The following is a 17,057-nucleotide window of genomic DNA, read 5'->3' as shown; positions in this document are numbered from 1 at the left end:
TTCAAAGAGGGGAGCTTCTCTCTACTCTGATTCCCTTTCTCACGCTAATACCAACCAAAAACCAGTGAAATATTGACCTAACAGCCCTCTTTGAAGTAATTAAGTCTTGTAACCATAGTTACCGCCACTGCTCTGGACAAATGGCGAGGAGAATTCTTTCCATAGTCAGACTACATTGCTACTGTATTTTTTACGTTATCACGTATAACTTTTAACAATTTCCCGTTTAACTTTTAACAAATAAAATTTTTCTTATTTAAAAAACAATTCCACATTTCTCATACTATAGTTAGTGTTTAACAAATATGACGACAAATTAGAATGTATACAAAATTATCATAAACCTTGCATTTTTACTCATCAGATTTCCTTAAATATGTTCCCTTTATTTCTTATAAACACTAAAATGTGACAAATTTAAATATTTTTCTGATCTAGCCAATGTCGTTAGCCACATTATATTGGCTCATAACTATAAACTGACTAATTTAGCAACGCACATAATAAATATATTATTTTCACTTCTTGTATTGTTTTGAAAAAGATATTTCAGTCAAATGTTAAAACATATTCACGATTTATTTTTGGTACGTTAATGATTTATTCAGTTTTATTCTAATTTTAATATTTGTCAAAATATATTAAAATGACTTTATTAATAAATTTCATAAAAAGTTGTAAGAATTAATTTTTATTTGCTTTCTTAAATTCTTATAAGATTCAATTCTTTAGTACGAAACACTTTGCGCCAACGTCCAATTTTATGCTCAACATTCAAAAATAAATTTAATATTTTTAAATGCGGTCGTTTTTTAATGGCCTCAACGATAAAAATGCTCAGTTATGATCCTAAAATACTTTAATATTAATTTTTAAGTCATGAAATTCGTATTTTTTATAAATATAACTAATTGTAAACTAAAAATTTTTTTTTCTGCCTCTGTCAACTTTAACCCTCAGGCTTTAATTAGCTGTCTACTCGGAAATCTGCTGATTTAAATTATCTTTACTTTGTAGTTTATCTTCGTATATTTTTTGCGGTTGTCCATGTTCCGTCAATTTTGTTGTTGTTAATAATATCTTCTTTGTCTTTTATTCTATAGTTTAAATTAAATACTTTTGCTTACACTGATCTAACATTTTTAAGAAAAAAATTATTCAAATTAGAATACCAAACGTTGGACATTGATATCGGAAACTTTTTCTTCTCTTTTCATTTTTCTATTACTGTGTAAAAATTTTCAATTCTTTTAAGAAAAAAAGCAAGTGCTAATTACTTAAAACAATATTTCAATATTTTACTACTTGCCACAACGAAGTGTTTTTAAAGAACGTTTCTTAAGAAATTTGGAATTGTACAAAACTGTAAGATTAATAAGAATACTTCCCGCAGACTTTTATAAAAATAGATACAAACCACAGACAGTATTCAATCAACTGAACCATTATGTTAGGACAATAACCATTCTCAATGAACTGGAAATAGTTAAAGGTTGTCTCTTGCTGATCACTCATTCATAATAAAGTATCAAAAAGGAATGCCATAAACCAGCAGAATGGCTTATAAATATTGATTTCTAGTATAAATATATGTGTCAAAGTATTCGACAGAAAACGAATCGCATTTAATAGAATCAATGATTCATTATGCAATTTTTTTTAATGAATGATATATATATATATATATATATATATATATATATATATATATATATATATATATATATATATATATATATATATATATATATATATATATATATATATATATATATATATATATGTATGTATTTATTGATTTATATATATATATATATATATATATATATATATATATATATATATATATATATATATGTATATATGTCTGGAAGAAAAGAGAAATTGACGATGAAAGCTAAGAAAATAATGAGTGTTATTTACTGCGCATTAGCTGCAAGTACAAAAAACACACAAAATAATTTAAAAATATAAAGAAAATATGGGAAGAATATATAAGGAATTTTAAATAGAAGAAGAGAAAATGTTAATAAATAAAATATTTTTAAAAAAAATTATTTTTTTAATACTTTTTCTAATGTTATTTTTACTACTAATATTACTTTTAATATAATACTAATATTTTTTTTTTTTTAAATTTAAAAAAAAAAAAAAGGATGCAGGAAAACAAAATAAGGAAAAGATATAATCTCGTCATCTTCATCACACATATCAGCAAAAAAAGTGCTTTCTAATATTGTATTAATATATCCAAGGGAAATATTTCAACACAATAGTGTGCGGAGCACCGAAAAAAGTTAAACAAAAATAGAACACATTAATTAAACAAAGAAAAAAGTAAAAGAAGAAAATGATAAATAAAATTTCAAAAAAAAAAAAAAAAAACAGAATAAAACATAGAATGAAGCGAGTAACGAATTCAAATGCACTTCCACAAACCGGCATCTTTCAAAAATGATTTGAAATATTTCTGCAACAAGTTTGCCAGATTACAAAATATGAAAATAAAAGCATAAATGAAGGACAGTGGGATGCATATTATAGTTCGTTCTTACTGAAGTACAGAAACGCATTTGATTTTTTAGTTACCTTGGATTGGTCCGAAACTGGATGTGTGCAAGGTAATAATATTATACTGAATAATTTAACGTTTATAATTAGTAGGTTTGAATTTTGATTATGAAATTTTAATCTTACTTTTTTATTATTTATTGAAAAAAATTCTTTCGAAGATTTTCAGCCACGGATTTACTCGAATTGGGTATATATATATAAACGAACTATTGCACTGATATATTTTGCTATGGCTATATTAATAAAGTCTTAGAAAGCACTGTATAATTTGCAGATATAATCTTAATTAACTTTTTTAAATAAATTACAAATTAGTTTTTAAATAAATTTCTTATTTTTTGTAATTTTCCTTCTTCCTTAAAAAATGCATTTTTTTTTTTAATTTTCTCTCCTCCTTTTTTTTTGTATATAAGATAAAGTTGAATGACAAGGAATTTAATTAATATGCAATATAATAAAGAAGCGAAAAGATATTTTAAAAAAGTATTTTTGCGAAGCGTTCTATTTGCGTATCTGCATGTTGCCACCTTTTTTATAAAAGTTAAACTATTATCTGCTGTAATAAGATTAAACTTATGCCAACCTTACATGCGGCCCCGCTCAATGCTAAATGTAGATATTTACATCGAAGCCTAAACATTAAGGTTCTAAGACAGATTTTGTCTAATAAGTCTTTCAGGTGGGCGTCGATTGCGTCGCAGATTGTAGCAGCTCGATATGATGTTCGGGTAATTTTCAGGATCCTGGATGTTTTCTACTGGATCTTGCAATTCGGAAAGTGATTCTTCCTCTTCTTCCGAGCTCTCTTCTTCCTGGGTGACTGGCGTATTTCGCATGTAATATGGACAAAGATGTTGTACATGAACAACTTTCGGGTAGACTATATTTGAGGGTGCCCTTGATTCTCGCCAAGTTGTAACCGCGGTTGATCGCCAAGCTGGGCGATGTTGAAACCCAATCATGATTATGATAATTTCAGAGATTCATTAGTTCTACGTTGGATACCGGCTGGTAAGGTTACTTTTGCTTCTGGTCAATAAGATCGAAGGTATGTGGATAGTCATAAAAAGGGACTTTAAAAAAATGTCACCCCCAGTTCGGTACCACAGACGCCATTTTCGATTCGTTTCGTATTTCGCCGAATTTATGTGGCGATGGATGTACTCAGATTCGATTCATGATAAATTTAGACAGTATCTAACTGCTATTAGAGAATTCTGTGCACCTAAATCTGAGGATATCCAAGATTAATGAAGAAGTGAGTTGTTTTTTTCCTTTTCTTTCTGTGCTTACTCCATTAATCTTTGTTTCGATTCGAAATGCATTTTATTGGGTTTATTAATTTTGCTTATATTGGGTTCATTGCAATTTTATAAAGTTTTGGCCGATGTTTTATTGAAATTTTCCAATCCAATGTTTTACTGAAATATCATTACGTTTTGGAAGCTATTCCTGTTATCACGGTGTTCCGCGCAAACAGAAATGGCGCCAGGCATAAGTCGCTAATTTCGCCAAGGGGCACCCTCAAGTATATTTTTACCCAACTATCGAAAGATTCTTTCTTTGATCCATAGACTTGATCTCGTAGCATAATCCTGCCGGCTGCGCCATATAATATAAAGTTGAATGACAAGGAATTTAATTAATATGCAATATAATAAACAGCGAAATATATGTTTTTGCGAAGCGTTCTATTTACACATCTGCATGTTGCCACCTTTTTTTATAAAAGTTAAACTATTCTCTGCTGTAATAAAATTAAACTTATGCGAAACTTGCATGTATTTTTTTAGGGTAAATAATTTTTGTAAATTAGTTTTTGTTTGTTGTTTTTCAATACATACACTTATATTTTTATTTCAATTAACTGGACCTTTTAGACGCATATCTAGTACAATATTTGTTCCTTCATATAAAAACAAAGGAATGTAAAGGCGGAATGACGTTATAAACTCGATGTCCATCTCCTCTTCAACTTTAGGAGAAATGGACACATAAAATCGAGGAGTGATGGTGACTTTTTGCCGGGAATCGTAGGACCCTTAAAAAGTTTAAAAATTGGCAAGAAGTAAAAAGTAATAAAATGAGATTTCTTTTAGTAAATTCGTATTCACCACGACACTTTATATTTTCAAAAAAGCAAATCTAGATACAAAAATCTTTGGTTTCGTTAATGGTTTTTGGTTGCTTTCGCAAATAAAAATTAATCTTTAGCTTTCCCATTATGATATTGAAGCCACTTTTTTAAAACTTTTTAAGAGTCGTGCAAAAACATACATTATACATTCTGATTCTGCAGAACTAACATATTTTCCAATAAAAATCTTAGAGCCTACTCTACAAAATACTACAAATATGATTCTACAGACAAAGAATAATACGTTAAAAAATAAAACGTTGTATTTGAAATGAGACTTTTTATTACAATTATAAAGTTTAATATTTTGTGCAAATCCATTTTTCAAGCAAATCCAAAGTGATGCACCAATCAAATGGCTTCTTTATTTATTTATAAACACGCCTTAATTTATTCCATTACCTTCTCTTACATATTATTTTCATATTTCGTTACATGGCAACTTAATTATGAAAATATTCTTAAATCAATCAAGCAAGTAGATAGTGAGTACATGATATCTTTATCTCTTCGTCTCTCATGTGTTCTTTCTTACTGTATATTTCTGCATATTACTGCAATATTAATGCAATATCAGAAAAATCCATTTTTGCGGATATAATCGTCTGTGTTTATGAAGAGATTATTTCTTTTTATTGTTAATTTTCTTAACTTTCAATTAGTTTTTCAATTCCTACTATTAGCTTACACTCTCCCTATATATATTTATATCCCTTGTTCAAATTTTCAATCGTTTATCAAATTTTCAATATTTTTTCATCCACTCAAGGTTCAAATACATTTTTTTAAACTTGTAGTTGATGACACTTGATGTCAATTTTAGTTTTTTTTTTTAAAATATTAATTCATTAATTAAATTTCATTAATTAATTTTAGAATTAAATTTTGAGAAATTTTTTTAATTATTTAATAAAGAGTAACTGGAATAAAATTTTTCCTTGTCGTCCTAAGCATAAATTTTTTTTTAATATATTGCTTGTTTTTAAGTAACTACTGTTATTCTTTCATTTAAAATCCTTTTAGATAATGCGTCCCTATTATTTTTTTGTTTTCTTTGTTGTGTTCTTTTCTTGTTTTCTTTTCGTTATTATCTTATATTACGGGTTCTGTGTACTTGCAGCTTATGCGCAAATATATTATACCCATAATACATTACTTATTTTAAACCTTATTGGGAGTAAGTAGAAACAGATTTAACTAAAAATATCTTATTAAATGTAACGTCATTTCTTTGAAGTCAAGTGTTTTAGTTACTGCAACATTAGCTATAAACATTATTTAAAAAAAAACTTTCCTACTTATTCAATAGCTTACATTTTAAAGAACAAGAATCAAACAAAATAAACATTAATCAGTTATTTCTCTAAAATTATTTCTATATTACACATGAAAAAATAACATTAACAAAGCTAGAGACAATCAGAAATAAACACTTTCATATTTTTCGATGTGATTATATCGTAAATACTGGAAACTAGGTCTTTCTAAAATCCCTAGTTTAAAAGAATCAATAAAGAAGCGCCAGAATTCCGAGACATACGTCTGCTGTTAAGGAGAGAAGGAAAAGAAACTAAAATCATTCTGATAGTTTTCCATTCTTCAAAATAATAAAAGAAATATATTTCATGAATATTTGTCTCGAGAGCTAACATTGAGGGAAGTCTCTTCGTAGCGAGCTTTTGAAGAAGGACTAGTGAAAATGATTTTTGGTATTTCATGCATAGAAAGTTTGAATCAATAAGTAAAAAAAATATTTTATTAAGATCATTAATCTTACAATTAACCTTTATCGTGGTAAAATAAAAAAAATTAATAAATAAAAATGAATAAATGAAAAATGCTTTAACAATTATTACCTAAATTAGAGTAGGCGGGAAAAATGTTTCCATACTTATTGCATTAATATGAAAAACTCTATATATAAAGAAAAAATTATAACAATTTTTAAAATTTTTCTTAAACTTTTGAAAGTATTTGGAAAAAAAACTCTGTTTTTTTTTCCTGAAGTTTACAAACTATTTGTGTTACAAAAAAAATTTCATCAATGTCCATAGCGGGATTTAAACCCCGAATCTTCCTGATACGAGGTCTACTCCTAGACCAAAGTACAGGCCGGTTGCCTCAATTATCTACTCAAGTTTGCTCTTAAAATAATAATAAATCTAGGAAATATAATTATTTTGCTGATATCTTAATTGCAAAAATTTAGATTCACTGTAAAAAATTCCGAATCAAATTACGATTTTAAATGCCGGCACTTTGGATGCATCATTCGTAAAATCTATTTCTACAGTGAAATATTATACCGTAGTTATTACGGTGATTTTTATTTAATTGGAGGGATCCAGTGATTTTACAGTAATTTTTACTGTAAAAATTAGGGTGCATCAAATTTTTTGTTCCGTAAAATATTCCGATAAAAATAGATTCTACAGTACAAAATACTGCCAATTTGAGTGCCGGTATAGTAATTTGATGCAGAATGTTTTTAAACAAATATTTTTAAAAATGTGTCTTATTCAAAGTTTTCTTTTTTCATTTTAAATCACAATTTATTTTAAATCTAGATTAATTTGAGGATCTACTTATTTTGTATACTTTATATTTGCACTGATTTACTGAGGATTTACTTTATATTTGCACTGACTAGACTGAGAGTATGGACCCTGATAATGTAGCAGGCATTGTTACATTTATTTAATAGACATAGCCGCCAGACAGTTCAATATTCTTCTAAACAACCACTGCTATCATGATAACAATAACGCAGAGAATACTTTAACTGAGCTCATGGCTTATTGATCCTTACATCTTTCAGAATATAACTCTAAAATATGAGCCCATTCACTTAAACCTCTTCCTGACCATTTGGGAGATGATATTTTATTCCATAATGTTTGCTTTCCCTTGACAGTTTTATTGACAAAAATAATGTCCTATACTTTGTATTGTATACAAAACAGCAGCATTACTATTTTTCGGACTTTTAAGCTCACTCATCTATGTATGTTTATTGATGAAAAACATTACATATTACTTTTTAAAGAGAACATTCCATTTGAAGCTAATGCTTGCCAATGTCATGATATCCACTTCCCTCTGTACATATGCTGTATAAGTATCTTAAAAATATTCTAGAATAAAAGAAATTTTAGAGAATTGAACTATAGCTATTCTATTGTAAGAGTTTTCATTCATTTCATCTATTGCAAATGTTTTTGAAATATTTCGCAAATGCTTTTTGTTCACAAAAAATCTTTTTTTGAAAAAAACATTGCAAAAAAAGGGTACCCAAATATTTTAGAATAAAAGAAATTTTAGAGAGTCAAACTGTAGCTATTTTATTGTAAGAGATTTCATTCATTTCATCTATTGCAAATGTTCCTGAAATATTTTACAAATGCTTTTTATTTACAAAAAATCTATTTTTTTGAAAGAAACATTGCAAAAAATGGATACCCAAATATTTTAGAATAAAAGAAATTTTAGAGAATCAAACTGTAGCTATTTTATTGTAAGAGGTTTCATTCATTTCATCTATTGCAAATGCTCTTGAAATATAATACAAATGCTTTTTATTTACAAAAAATCTATTTTTTGAAAGAAACATTGCCAAAAAAGGATACCCAAATATTTTAGAATAAAAGAAATTTTAGAGAATCAAACTGTAGCTATTTTATTGTAAGAGGTTTCATTCATTTCATCTATTGCAAATGCTCTTGAAATATAATACAAATGCTTTTTATTTACAAAAAATCTATTTTTTGAAAGAAACATTGCCAAAAAAGGATACCCAAATATTTTAGAATAAAAGAAATTTTAGAGAATCAAACTGTAGCTATTTTATTGTAAGAGTTTTCATTCATTTCATCTGTTGCAAATGTTCTTGAAATATTTTACAAATGCTTTTCATACTTACAAAAAATATATTTTTTTAAAAGAAACATTGCAAATAAAGGATACCCGAATATTTCGTTCGTTTTTCACGAAACCGTTTCCTGGTATAGGCTAGAAGCAAAAATTTCGTCAAAGTGACAAAATAACTATTCTTCAAGGAAATGAATTTCGTCAAAATTAGAGAAATATTTCATCTATCCAATTTTTTCCCAACAGAATATCTCATAGCGCATAATGTATTCAGCTTTTCTAACAATAACTTTAACGTGGGTACCGTATAGGTGAAACAACACAAAAGAGAGAAAAATTACATCCATGTCCATAGCGGGATTCAAATCTCGGATCTTCCTGATACGAGGTCAACTCCTTGTCCAAAATACAGGCCAGTCGACTCCAATCTCCACTTTCTTTTCGATTGTCTAGTCTTTATTCTAGTTTAGTCATTTTAGTTAACAATCTTCCACAATGCACTGTGATGAGGTTTCGCTCTGAGGAAGCATTTTCGTCATATGTTTGAGAGTTAGCGTTTCATTACAAATCACGTAATTTCCTGCGAAATGATTCTCAAAGTTCACGAAATACTGCTCAAATATAGCTGAATCGTCAAAATTGAAAGTTTTATTTCTGAAAGTGAAATTTTGAAGAATAAAGCAGAAGTAAAGTACGAACGAAAGCGCGGAACTTTCTATACGTACATATAAGTTCCTATTCTGTACTTTATTGACGCTTTATTATTATTAGTAGTAGTATTTAGCCTACACAGTTAAAAGTATACCCAATCCGTTTTGGAAGTTTTGTAAATTATTAAACATTCTTTCTTCTTACAAAAAGCGATTTTTCAATATTTTTGGGTGGAAATATATAAAAAATGCTTTCTTTAATTACGGGGAAGTAGTACAAACATGATCGCAGACGATGTCGCAATCTAAGAGGTAGGTTTAGTAATTGTGTATCATTTGCCATCGGTCAATCAAACTATCTAGATCAGCCAACGGGGAATAATTAATTAATGAATAATAAAATTTCAATCAATATAATGCACGCCAGTTTGTTATTTCACATAGTATTCAAAATTTGTGCCCTTTTTTTGTTGATATTCTAATTCAATATCCTGGCATCCTTGGATATTTTAAAGAAGTTGTGGCCTTTTTCATATATTTTCTCATAATTATCAATAGCTGAATAAATATTAAATCCTACTTTAAGGCAACACTGTGTTCAAATATTGACCTGACGCAGGGATACACGAGCACAAAACAAAACTTCTGATCATGCCTTGATTTACATGCTTTGTTTCAGAATGTTCAATGCTAGTGAATTTCAATTTTTAATTATATTTTAAACATTTTGCTACTCCCTATACAACCAAAACTTAATTAGTTTTAGACACAGGATTTAAGGCCATGAGTTTAAATAAAACAGTGGGAGAGACAAACTATTATGCGTCCTATTGTATTTCATAAAATAGGACAACTTTGCCAAGTTTTTTTAAAGTTTATTTTTATGAGCCATAAGAAGTTCTTTAATCTAATATTGATCAATTGCCCTCTCTATTTTTTAAAAAAAAACTTCCATGGCCACAAAAATACATTTTAAAAAACTAGTCAAAGTTATCTCCATTACGAAACTGAGTTAAAAATCTTTCAAGAGAAACTTCAAGAAAAGCACTGTAAACAGTCAAGTGTATTTTTATAGTAATTCATTATAATTTATTACTTGAATTCCTTAATACATACAACATCGTACTTAGTTTGAACATTTTTATTTCGGATATAATGCTGTATGGGTACAATGCGCAAAAAAAAATAAATGAACCGCCCATAATATCTCTTGATCTAGTGGTCGCAAAAAAGGATCAATTTTTTCTTAAAAAATGACATTTTTAAAATTCGATTTCAAAGAAACTATTCGACCAATTTTGTTCAAACTTTGTATTCTGGAGCGCAAAATTACAGTCTTTAAAATAATGTAATGCACTGTATGCTTTTCGATTCAAAACTTTTCGACTATTACTAAACAAAATAGTAAATATTTGCTAAAAGTTATCTTTGGACAAAAAATTTTTATAATTGTTTGCAAAAATTTTCAATTTACTTAAAAAGCCCTCTAGATATGGCGAAATACGCAAAAAATGAAGTTAATATTAGGGAGCTCAGATTTTGAACAACTCTCTTGACCAAACTATTGGGACCATATTTCCCAGATTTTTCGGCTATTCCTAATATTTTGGGGGCCAGAAATACAAATCTGTTGGAAAAAGGGCATGTTTATTTAGGGAAATTACGTTTTCGCGTTTGATTTCGAAACTTAAAATATCGTCTACACCAGGGGTCGCCAAACTTTTTTGATTATCGACCCCTATATTATTTTTCGAAATCTCCATCGACCCCCGCAAAAGTAATTTTCTGTTAATTAAAATAAAACTCTATTAGATACTATGTTTGTACATTTATTTTGCGATTTTAAACATTTATTAAAGTAATAGTACATTATGTGGCAACAGTTTTATGAAAAATATATTAATATTGAAATTTAAATACCTTATTATTAAATAATAAGTAATTATGCATAAGTAGATATAATAAGTAAAGTAACTAAAGATTTACTGCTTCTTGATCAATAAGATGGGTGGGCCTGGTGTTTTTTTGCAAGGTTCGCTATATTGGGTTCAAAATTGGTCAGTTTTAATTTTCGTCAAAATTGGTCAATTTTGTAATTTTCGTAAAAAAATACAAAGTGTGCTATAGTTTTGTCGCGGGCTGTACTAATCCATATCGTTAATGCTTACCTTCTTTTTTGTGCCTTGATAATTAAAATTGATATCTAAACCAAACGAATGGTTTTATCGAAACAATAACTAATTATCCAAAACTATAAAAGTTTTAATAATGACACTGCAAATATTCAACACAGTTTGCAAAGATAGTTGAAACTGCGTATGATATTTGCATTTGTAACGTCAATGCTCGTCACACGTGACATTTGGACAAGCGCATATATGCATATGACTTATAAACTGCGCTGAGTTCGTGCCACTGCGCGGTGGTACGTACATACTTGTTTCACCCCAATAAATATACGTTTATTAATTTATGTTTTATAAAGAAACTGATATTGAGTCAATTATAAAACAAATTCACAAATGTTACATACTTAATTAGGTATGTGTGATTTGCGTATTGAGAACTGTTTCTTTTTTCGACCCACAATTGACCCTTCCGATTCGGATCGACCCTCATTCGCCCCCCTGTCTCAGATCGACCCCTGCTTTTGTTAAATAGACCCTTGGGGGTCTATATAGACCACTTTGGCGACCTCTGGTCTACACTTATAATTGACATATTTGAGATCACTCACTTGAACCATTAGGATTGAGTCCTAGTACGTAAAAATCCGATCATTAGAATCAAAGGTTATTCAGAGTAGTCCATTTTTCCCTATGTCACGCTCAATGCATTTTTTTTCTCAATTTGTGGTTTGTTCTATCAAGAATAGTAGGTATATCCTTTTGAGAATTTTGTTTAATTGTTATTTGAATTCTAAACTGAACTCAGTGGTGCGACAGCCCATAGAGGGCCAAGGCCTACTGTAACCATCTCAGTTTTCTTGACCTTGGGCTCTGGGGGGCAGGAGCAGATGTTCCGGTTAAGTGGTCAGCAGAACGCGGAACCCCCAGTGTTTAGTTCCCAAGCATACTTGGTACTCATTTATCGAGACACTGAAGAGATGAATGGCTGAGTCAACCTTGCCCGGCCCGAGGATCGAATCCAGGACCTGTGGCACAGGAGCGCAAAGCGCTACCACTCAGCCACAGGGCGTTGTTATTTGAATTAGTTGCAATTTTTATCTGGAATTAAATATAAATATATCGCTAGATAAACGAAATAATTTTTTTTTTCTAGACTCAAAGATTAATTCTTGCTACAAGTAAAGGTAAGATTAATGTTTAAATTGAAGAAAAAATTTATTCGTAGAAAGCAAGCATTACATGGAAGCTGATTTTTTTTCTTACTCCATAACATCATGCTTCGTTATAAAACTCGCTCAACTTTTCGATCCAAATTTATTTAGTGATTTTTCAGCCTACTCTTTTTTATCCACCCTGGAGTTACGACTGAAGGATCTTGAAAAATCTGTGTTAACTTCAGATGGTTTCACAGTAGTCTCTGAAATATCCCTAAATTTTTCTTCACAGCCTAACCTTTAAACTACTGTTACATTCTCGGATAAAGGGAATGAAATATGGAAAACTGAAGTACATTTTTGGAGGAAGTTTTTATGCATTTCTTTCCTAGCAAATTTTCTAGATGGTTTGATCTTGATTTTTTATTTATGGCACGAAATAAGTTTTCTTTTTATGTCTTTTCTCAAAAAACGAAGTTTTAGCCTTATAAAACACCAAATCCTTTTTGAATGCTACAATGATATGGGTTTTGGAGAGAGCTAGAGAAACAATAAAATTGCATTTTAGAATTAAGAAAAAATATGTAGCACGCTGCCTCTTAAAATTAACGCGTAACACACTTTAATCGATTTTCAACAATAAACACTTAAAATTAATCAAATCAATGAATATTTTTATTTCTCAATCTTCTGTTCGAAAATCTTCAAATTCAACACATATTTAAAGAAAAAAAAAAACACTTTTGTACTTGCACTTCAAGAAGATCACGGATACCCACGCATGTGACCCATGACGTTAGAGCCAGCTGATTGTCTATAAGCAAAATGGCGTGTTAAAGTTGTGCCAAGTTTCCCCATATAAGTTAGAACGTTAATTAATGAGAAGTTAATTAAATAAAGATCCATATCGCATATCGAATTTGCTGAAATATAATTCTTTCTCGTCTGCGTCTTTTACTTAACTTAGATTTATTATTTGTTTATGCATTTTATAGTAACCGAGATATATTTTCTTGATTAATGTTCTACATGGCTTCATGCCAGTCTTTGTGTTAAGTAAGAAATATATAGAATTGAAATCCTTGTGAAAGAATATAGAATATGCTACTTAAGAGAATTGATATCCTTTGGCTTACTCGAAATAGAATGAAAAAACAGTTTCTAACGTAAACGAATGCCACGTTTCAACAACCAATCAAAATCGAGATACCCATACTACGTCACTTGCGGGTATCGCATTGCAACTTGTTAAAAACCAAAAAAAATTTCTCTTATTTACGATATTACAATCGCGAGAAGTGCAAGTAGCGTTATCTTCAAACAATTCATTGCGACATTAACACAACACATTTTTTAATGTTTCTTTTCATCTTACTCACAAACTGTAAAAAAATGGACACTCAAATATCACGAAACTTTGTTTCGGGCGAAACCGTTTCCTAGTATATGCTCCGAGCAAAAATTTCGCCAAAGTGACGAAATAACTATCGTCACCGCTTCGAGAAAACGAGTTTCGTCTAAATTAAAAAAATATTTCGTCCATCTATTTTATTTCGGAAAAAAAAAAATCCTGGTTGAGCTTAAATTTTCTAATGACTACTTTAACCTGTGCACGATGTAGGTGGCATAACACAGCTTAGAGATAAATTACACCCACGCCCGAAACAGGATTCCAATCCTGGATCTTTCCTGTACGAGACTAACCCCTTCACTACCATACAAGCCATTCGAGTTAAAAAGTCACTTTATTTTTGATCGTCTAGTTTTCATTCTAATTTCGTCATTCGAGTTAACACTCGCCCACAATGCACTTCGATGAGGTTCCGAGTTGAGCAAACATCTTCATCATATATTTGAGAGTTCGCGTTTCGTCACAAATCACGTGATTTTTGTGACGAAATAATTCTCAAAATTAACTAAATACGGCAGAAGGATTACTGAATCGTCAAAATGGAAAGTTTGTTGAGTACAGTAGAGCCCTCTACAGTGACGCTTAAAGTAAATGGTTAGTTCATACTGTGCATTTGAAGAATACACACTCAACAATTTATGGGTTTTTATTGTCTTTTTCGTCATAGTTAAATAAAATTAAATAAAAACTAATATTTTCAAGTAAAATATAAAAAAGCGAAAAAAAAAATATTTCGCTTAAGCATAAATGGAAAACGATGTTCATAACTCTATGACAATAAGTTTCTATCACCAACTTCTATTGCCTAAGACTACCCGTGCAGTAAATAGTGACTGATGTGCGTTGAATCTATCGGATCACAAAGTCCTCCATGTTCCCATAACAAATCATGCATCTGGTGGTACTGAATTGGAGATTGATCGTTCTCTGGTTCAGATCAAAATTACGATCTGTAGATCTAGTTCAGATCAAAATTACGATGTATGAATGAGTCCTCTCAATAAACGGGTTGTGTGTGGCAGCAGTCGAATTCTTATTCATTGATGGCGCCACTGGAAAGCAATAAGAAGCGCATCCCCTTTGCTTTAACGGCATATGACAACAACAACCACCTTCTATTTCCACTAACCTCATATAAAAGTATGGCATCTTACGTTTTTTTTTTTTAATTCAAGTATTACCAAAATTTTTTTTAATCTTTTTTAAGTCGACGTAAAAAACGCAGCTTTTAATTTTTTTTTAAATTTTATTTGCTTTACTTTTAAGCACGTTACATTTTAATATGAAAGCATAAATAATGATGATCTTTTTCTGCGATAGGGACCAAGTTTCTGTGCAGTCAGGTGACAGCGCCGATAAAGAATGAGGTGGGGGAGATCAACATGTTCATCATGAATTTTGAAGATATCACGGATGCACCATACAGAGATGAAGTCATTACGCCCTGCACCAGCCCGCTCATGAGTAAGTGATTTGCTTTTATGTTGTTTGAATTCATTGTTTTCAATAAAGAACTTCTTTTATCATGTTTTGCATAAAGAGTTGTAACAAAAATCTGCAAATTGAAAGAAAAAAAAAACAGATGTGTTTCCCGTTTTTAAACAAGCCTCCAAAATTTAATTATATTCTTAAATGATCTCAAATATGCTTACGGTATGTACCATGAAACATAAATACAGATGCTCTTATTCTGTTTCGTGAAATGAACTAAGTACTAGCAATTGAAAAAAAAAATTTAATTTATCTCGGCGAATGACTTTGTTTGCTTAAAATGGTTTAAACTTCATTTGAAATTAAATTTCATTTCTTTTTTGTCTTTTAAGATGGAAATAAAAAAAAATTGTGTGATGACTTTATGCAGATTTTCTGTCACCAAATATAAACTTTTGACCCCAAGTTTTACTCTTTACCCTGTAAAAAAATTCGGATAAAATGACGGTAAAATTACCGATACTGAGGGTATCGGTTCTTTTTACCGTAAAATTCATTTTCACTTAAACATGCTACGAAACAAAAATCTGACGTAAAATATTTTTTTACAGTAATAATTACCGTAACAAACAGCACTGAATCACTCAAATTAAATGAATATTACTGTAAAAATTACATAATTATATATAATACTTATATACATATATGTAATATATAATATTTTACGGGAAATATAGGTTTTACGGATGATCCATCCGAAGTGCCGGTGATCCGGATATTTTTACAATGCATTTTACATACATGTCAAATATTATCTAATGCTAGCCAATTCTGCAAAAATAAACCCAAACTCCTAAATATTTAAATAAATGTTAAAAGTGTAAGAAAAATTTTGAAGAAATGATGAAAATAACACGATCTCATGAGAATTGGGCCAACTAATTGAATGATTTCAGAAGAGTGAATGATCAGTTTTATAATTACTTTAAATCGTCGAAAATACGTTGCAAACATGAATCACTTCAAAAGGAGAAAGACAAAAAACTTTATTTTCCAAAACTGTCTTTTATCTACCCATGAATTTATTCGCCAAGCCCTCTATCATCACCCATTAGTAATTGCAGCACCTTTATAGGAGGAATCTTGGAAAATGACCTCTATAATTCGAAGTTTCATCTCCTTACTTGTACAAAATGCTGGGGAACAAAACGATTGTTGTTTCAAATCTAGCCAACAGAAAAAAAAATCACATTCTCAAAGATAATGGGCTATTCTAGCAGTTAAGCGCGTATGGATGAGCTGGAGGCATCAAAGAGATGTTGTTCCGAATGACTTTGTCTATTATATTAAAATCTTTTTTTCTTTTTTTTTTTTTACATTTGTAGACTTAAATGTTTTTTCTTCTTTCGATTTTTGTGTGTTCTTGATATTTAAAGTAAATAAAACCAATAGTATACTCAAGCCTTGAAGTTTACAGATTTTTTTTCTCTCTAATACCTAATAATATTTGATTAGTGTACATGAAAAAGCGAATATTTGCTTGAAGACATACACTAATATATTACATTATTTCGAAATAGAATGCAGTAATATAAAATATGAACAATATTTGTCAATGTATATGCATGTTTATTTGCAAGCATATATATTTGTCAATGTATATGCTTGTTGTTTCTGAAGAAAAAAACTAAGACAATTATTATA

General features: G+C 29.6%; 1 protein-coding gene across 12 annotated transcripts in view; it reads left to right on the top strand.

The window, feature by feature from the left end:
• LOC107448675 (voltage-gated inwardly rectifying potassium channel KCNH6) overlaps window positions 1-17,057 on the top strand; it is a 346,703-nt gene that overhangs the window by 140,600 nt on the left and 189,046 nt on the right. For all 12 annotated transcript variants that reach the window (XM_071184212.2, XM_071184214.2, XM_071184215.2 and 9 more), the window contains exon 3: window positions 15,243-15,386. In XM_071184212.2, the coding sequence (XP_071040313.1) occupies window positions 15,243-15,386 (144 nt within the window). The remainder of the gene's footprint in view (window positions 1-15,242; window positions 15,387-17,057) is intronic.

Source organism: Parasteatoda tepidariorum, chromosome 10 (assembly GCF_982258835.1).
Source record: "Parasteatoda tepidariorum strain Cologne lab strain chromosome 10, Ptep-v5.0, whole genome shotgun sequence".
Lineage (NCBI taxonomy): Eukaryota > Metazoa > Arthropoda > Arachnida > Araneae > Theridiidae > Parasteatoda > Parasteatoda tepidariorum.
The sequence above is the reverse complement of the archived record's forward strand: the minus strand, read 5'-3'. Positions and strand labels throughout refer to the sequence as shown.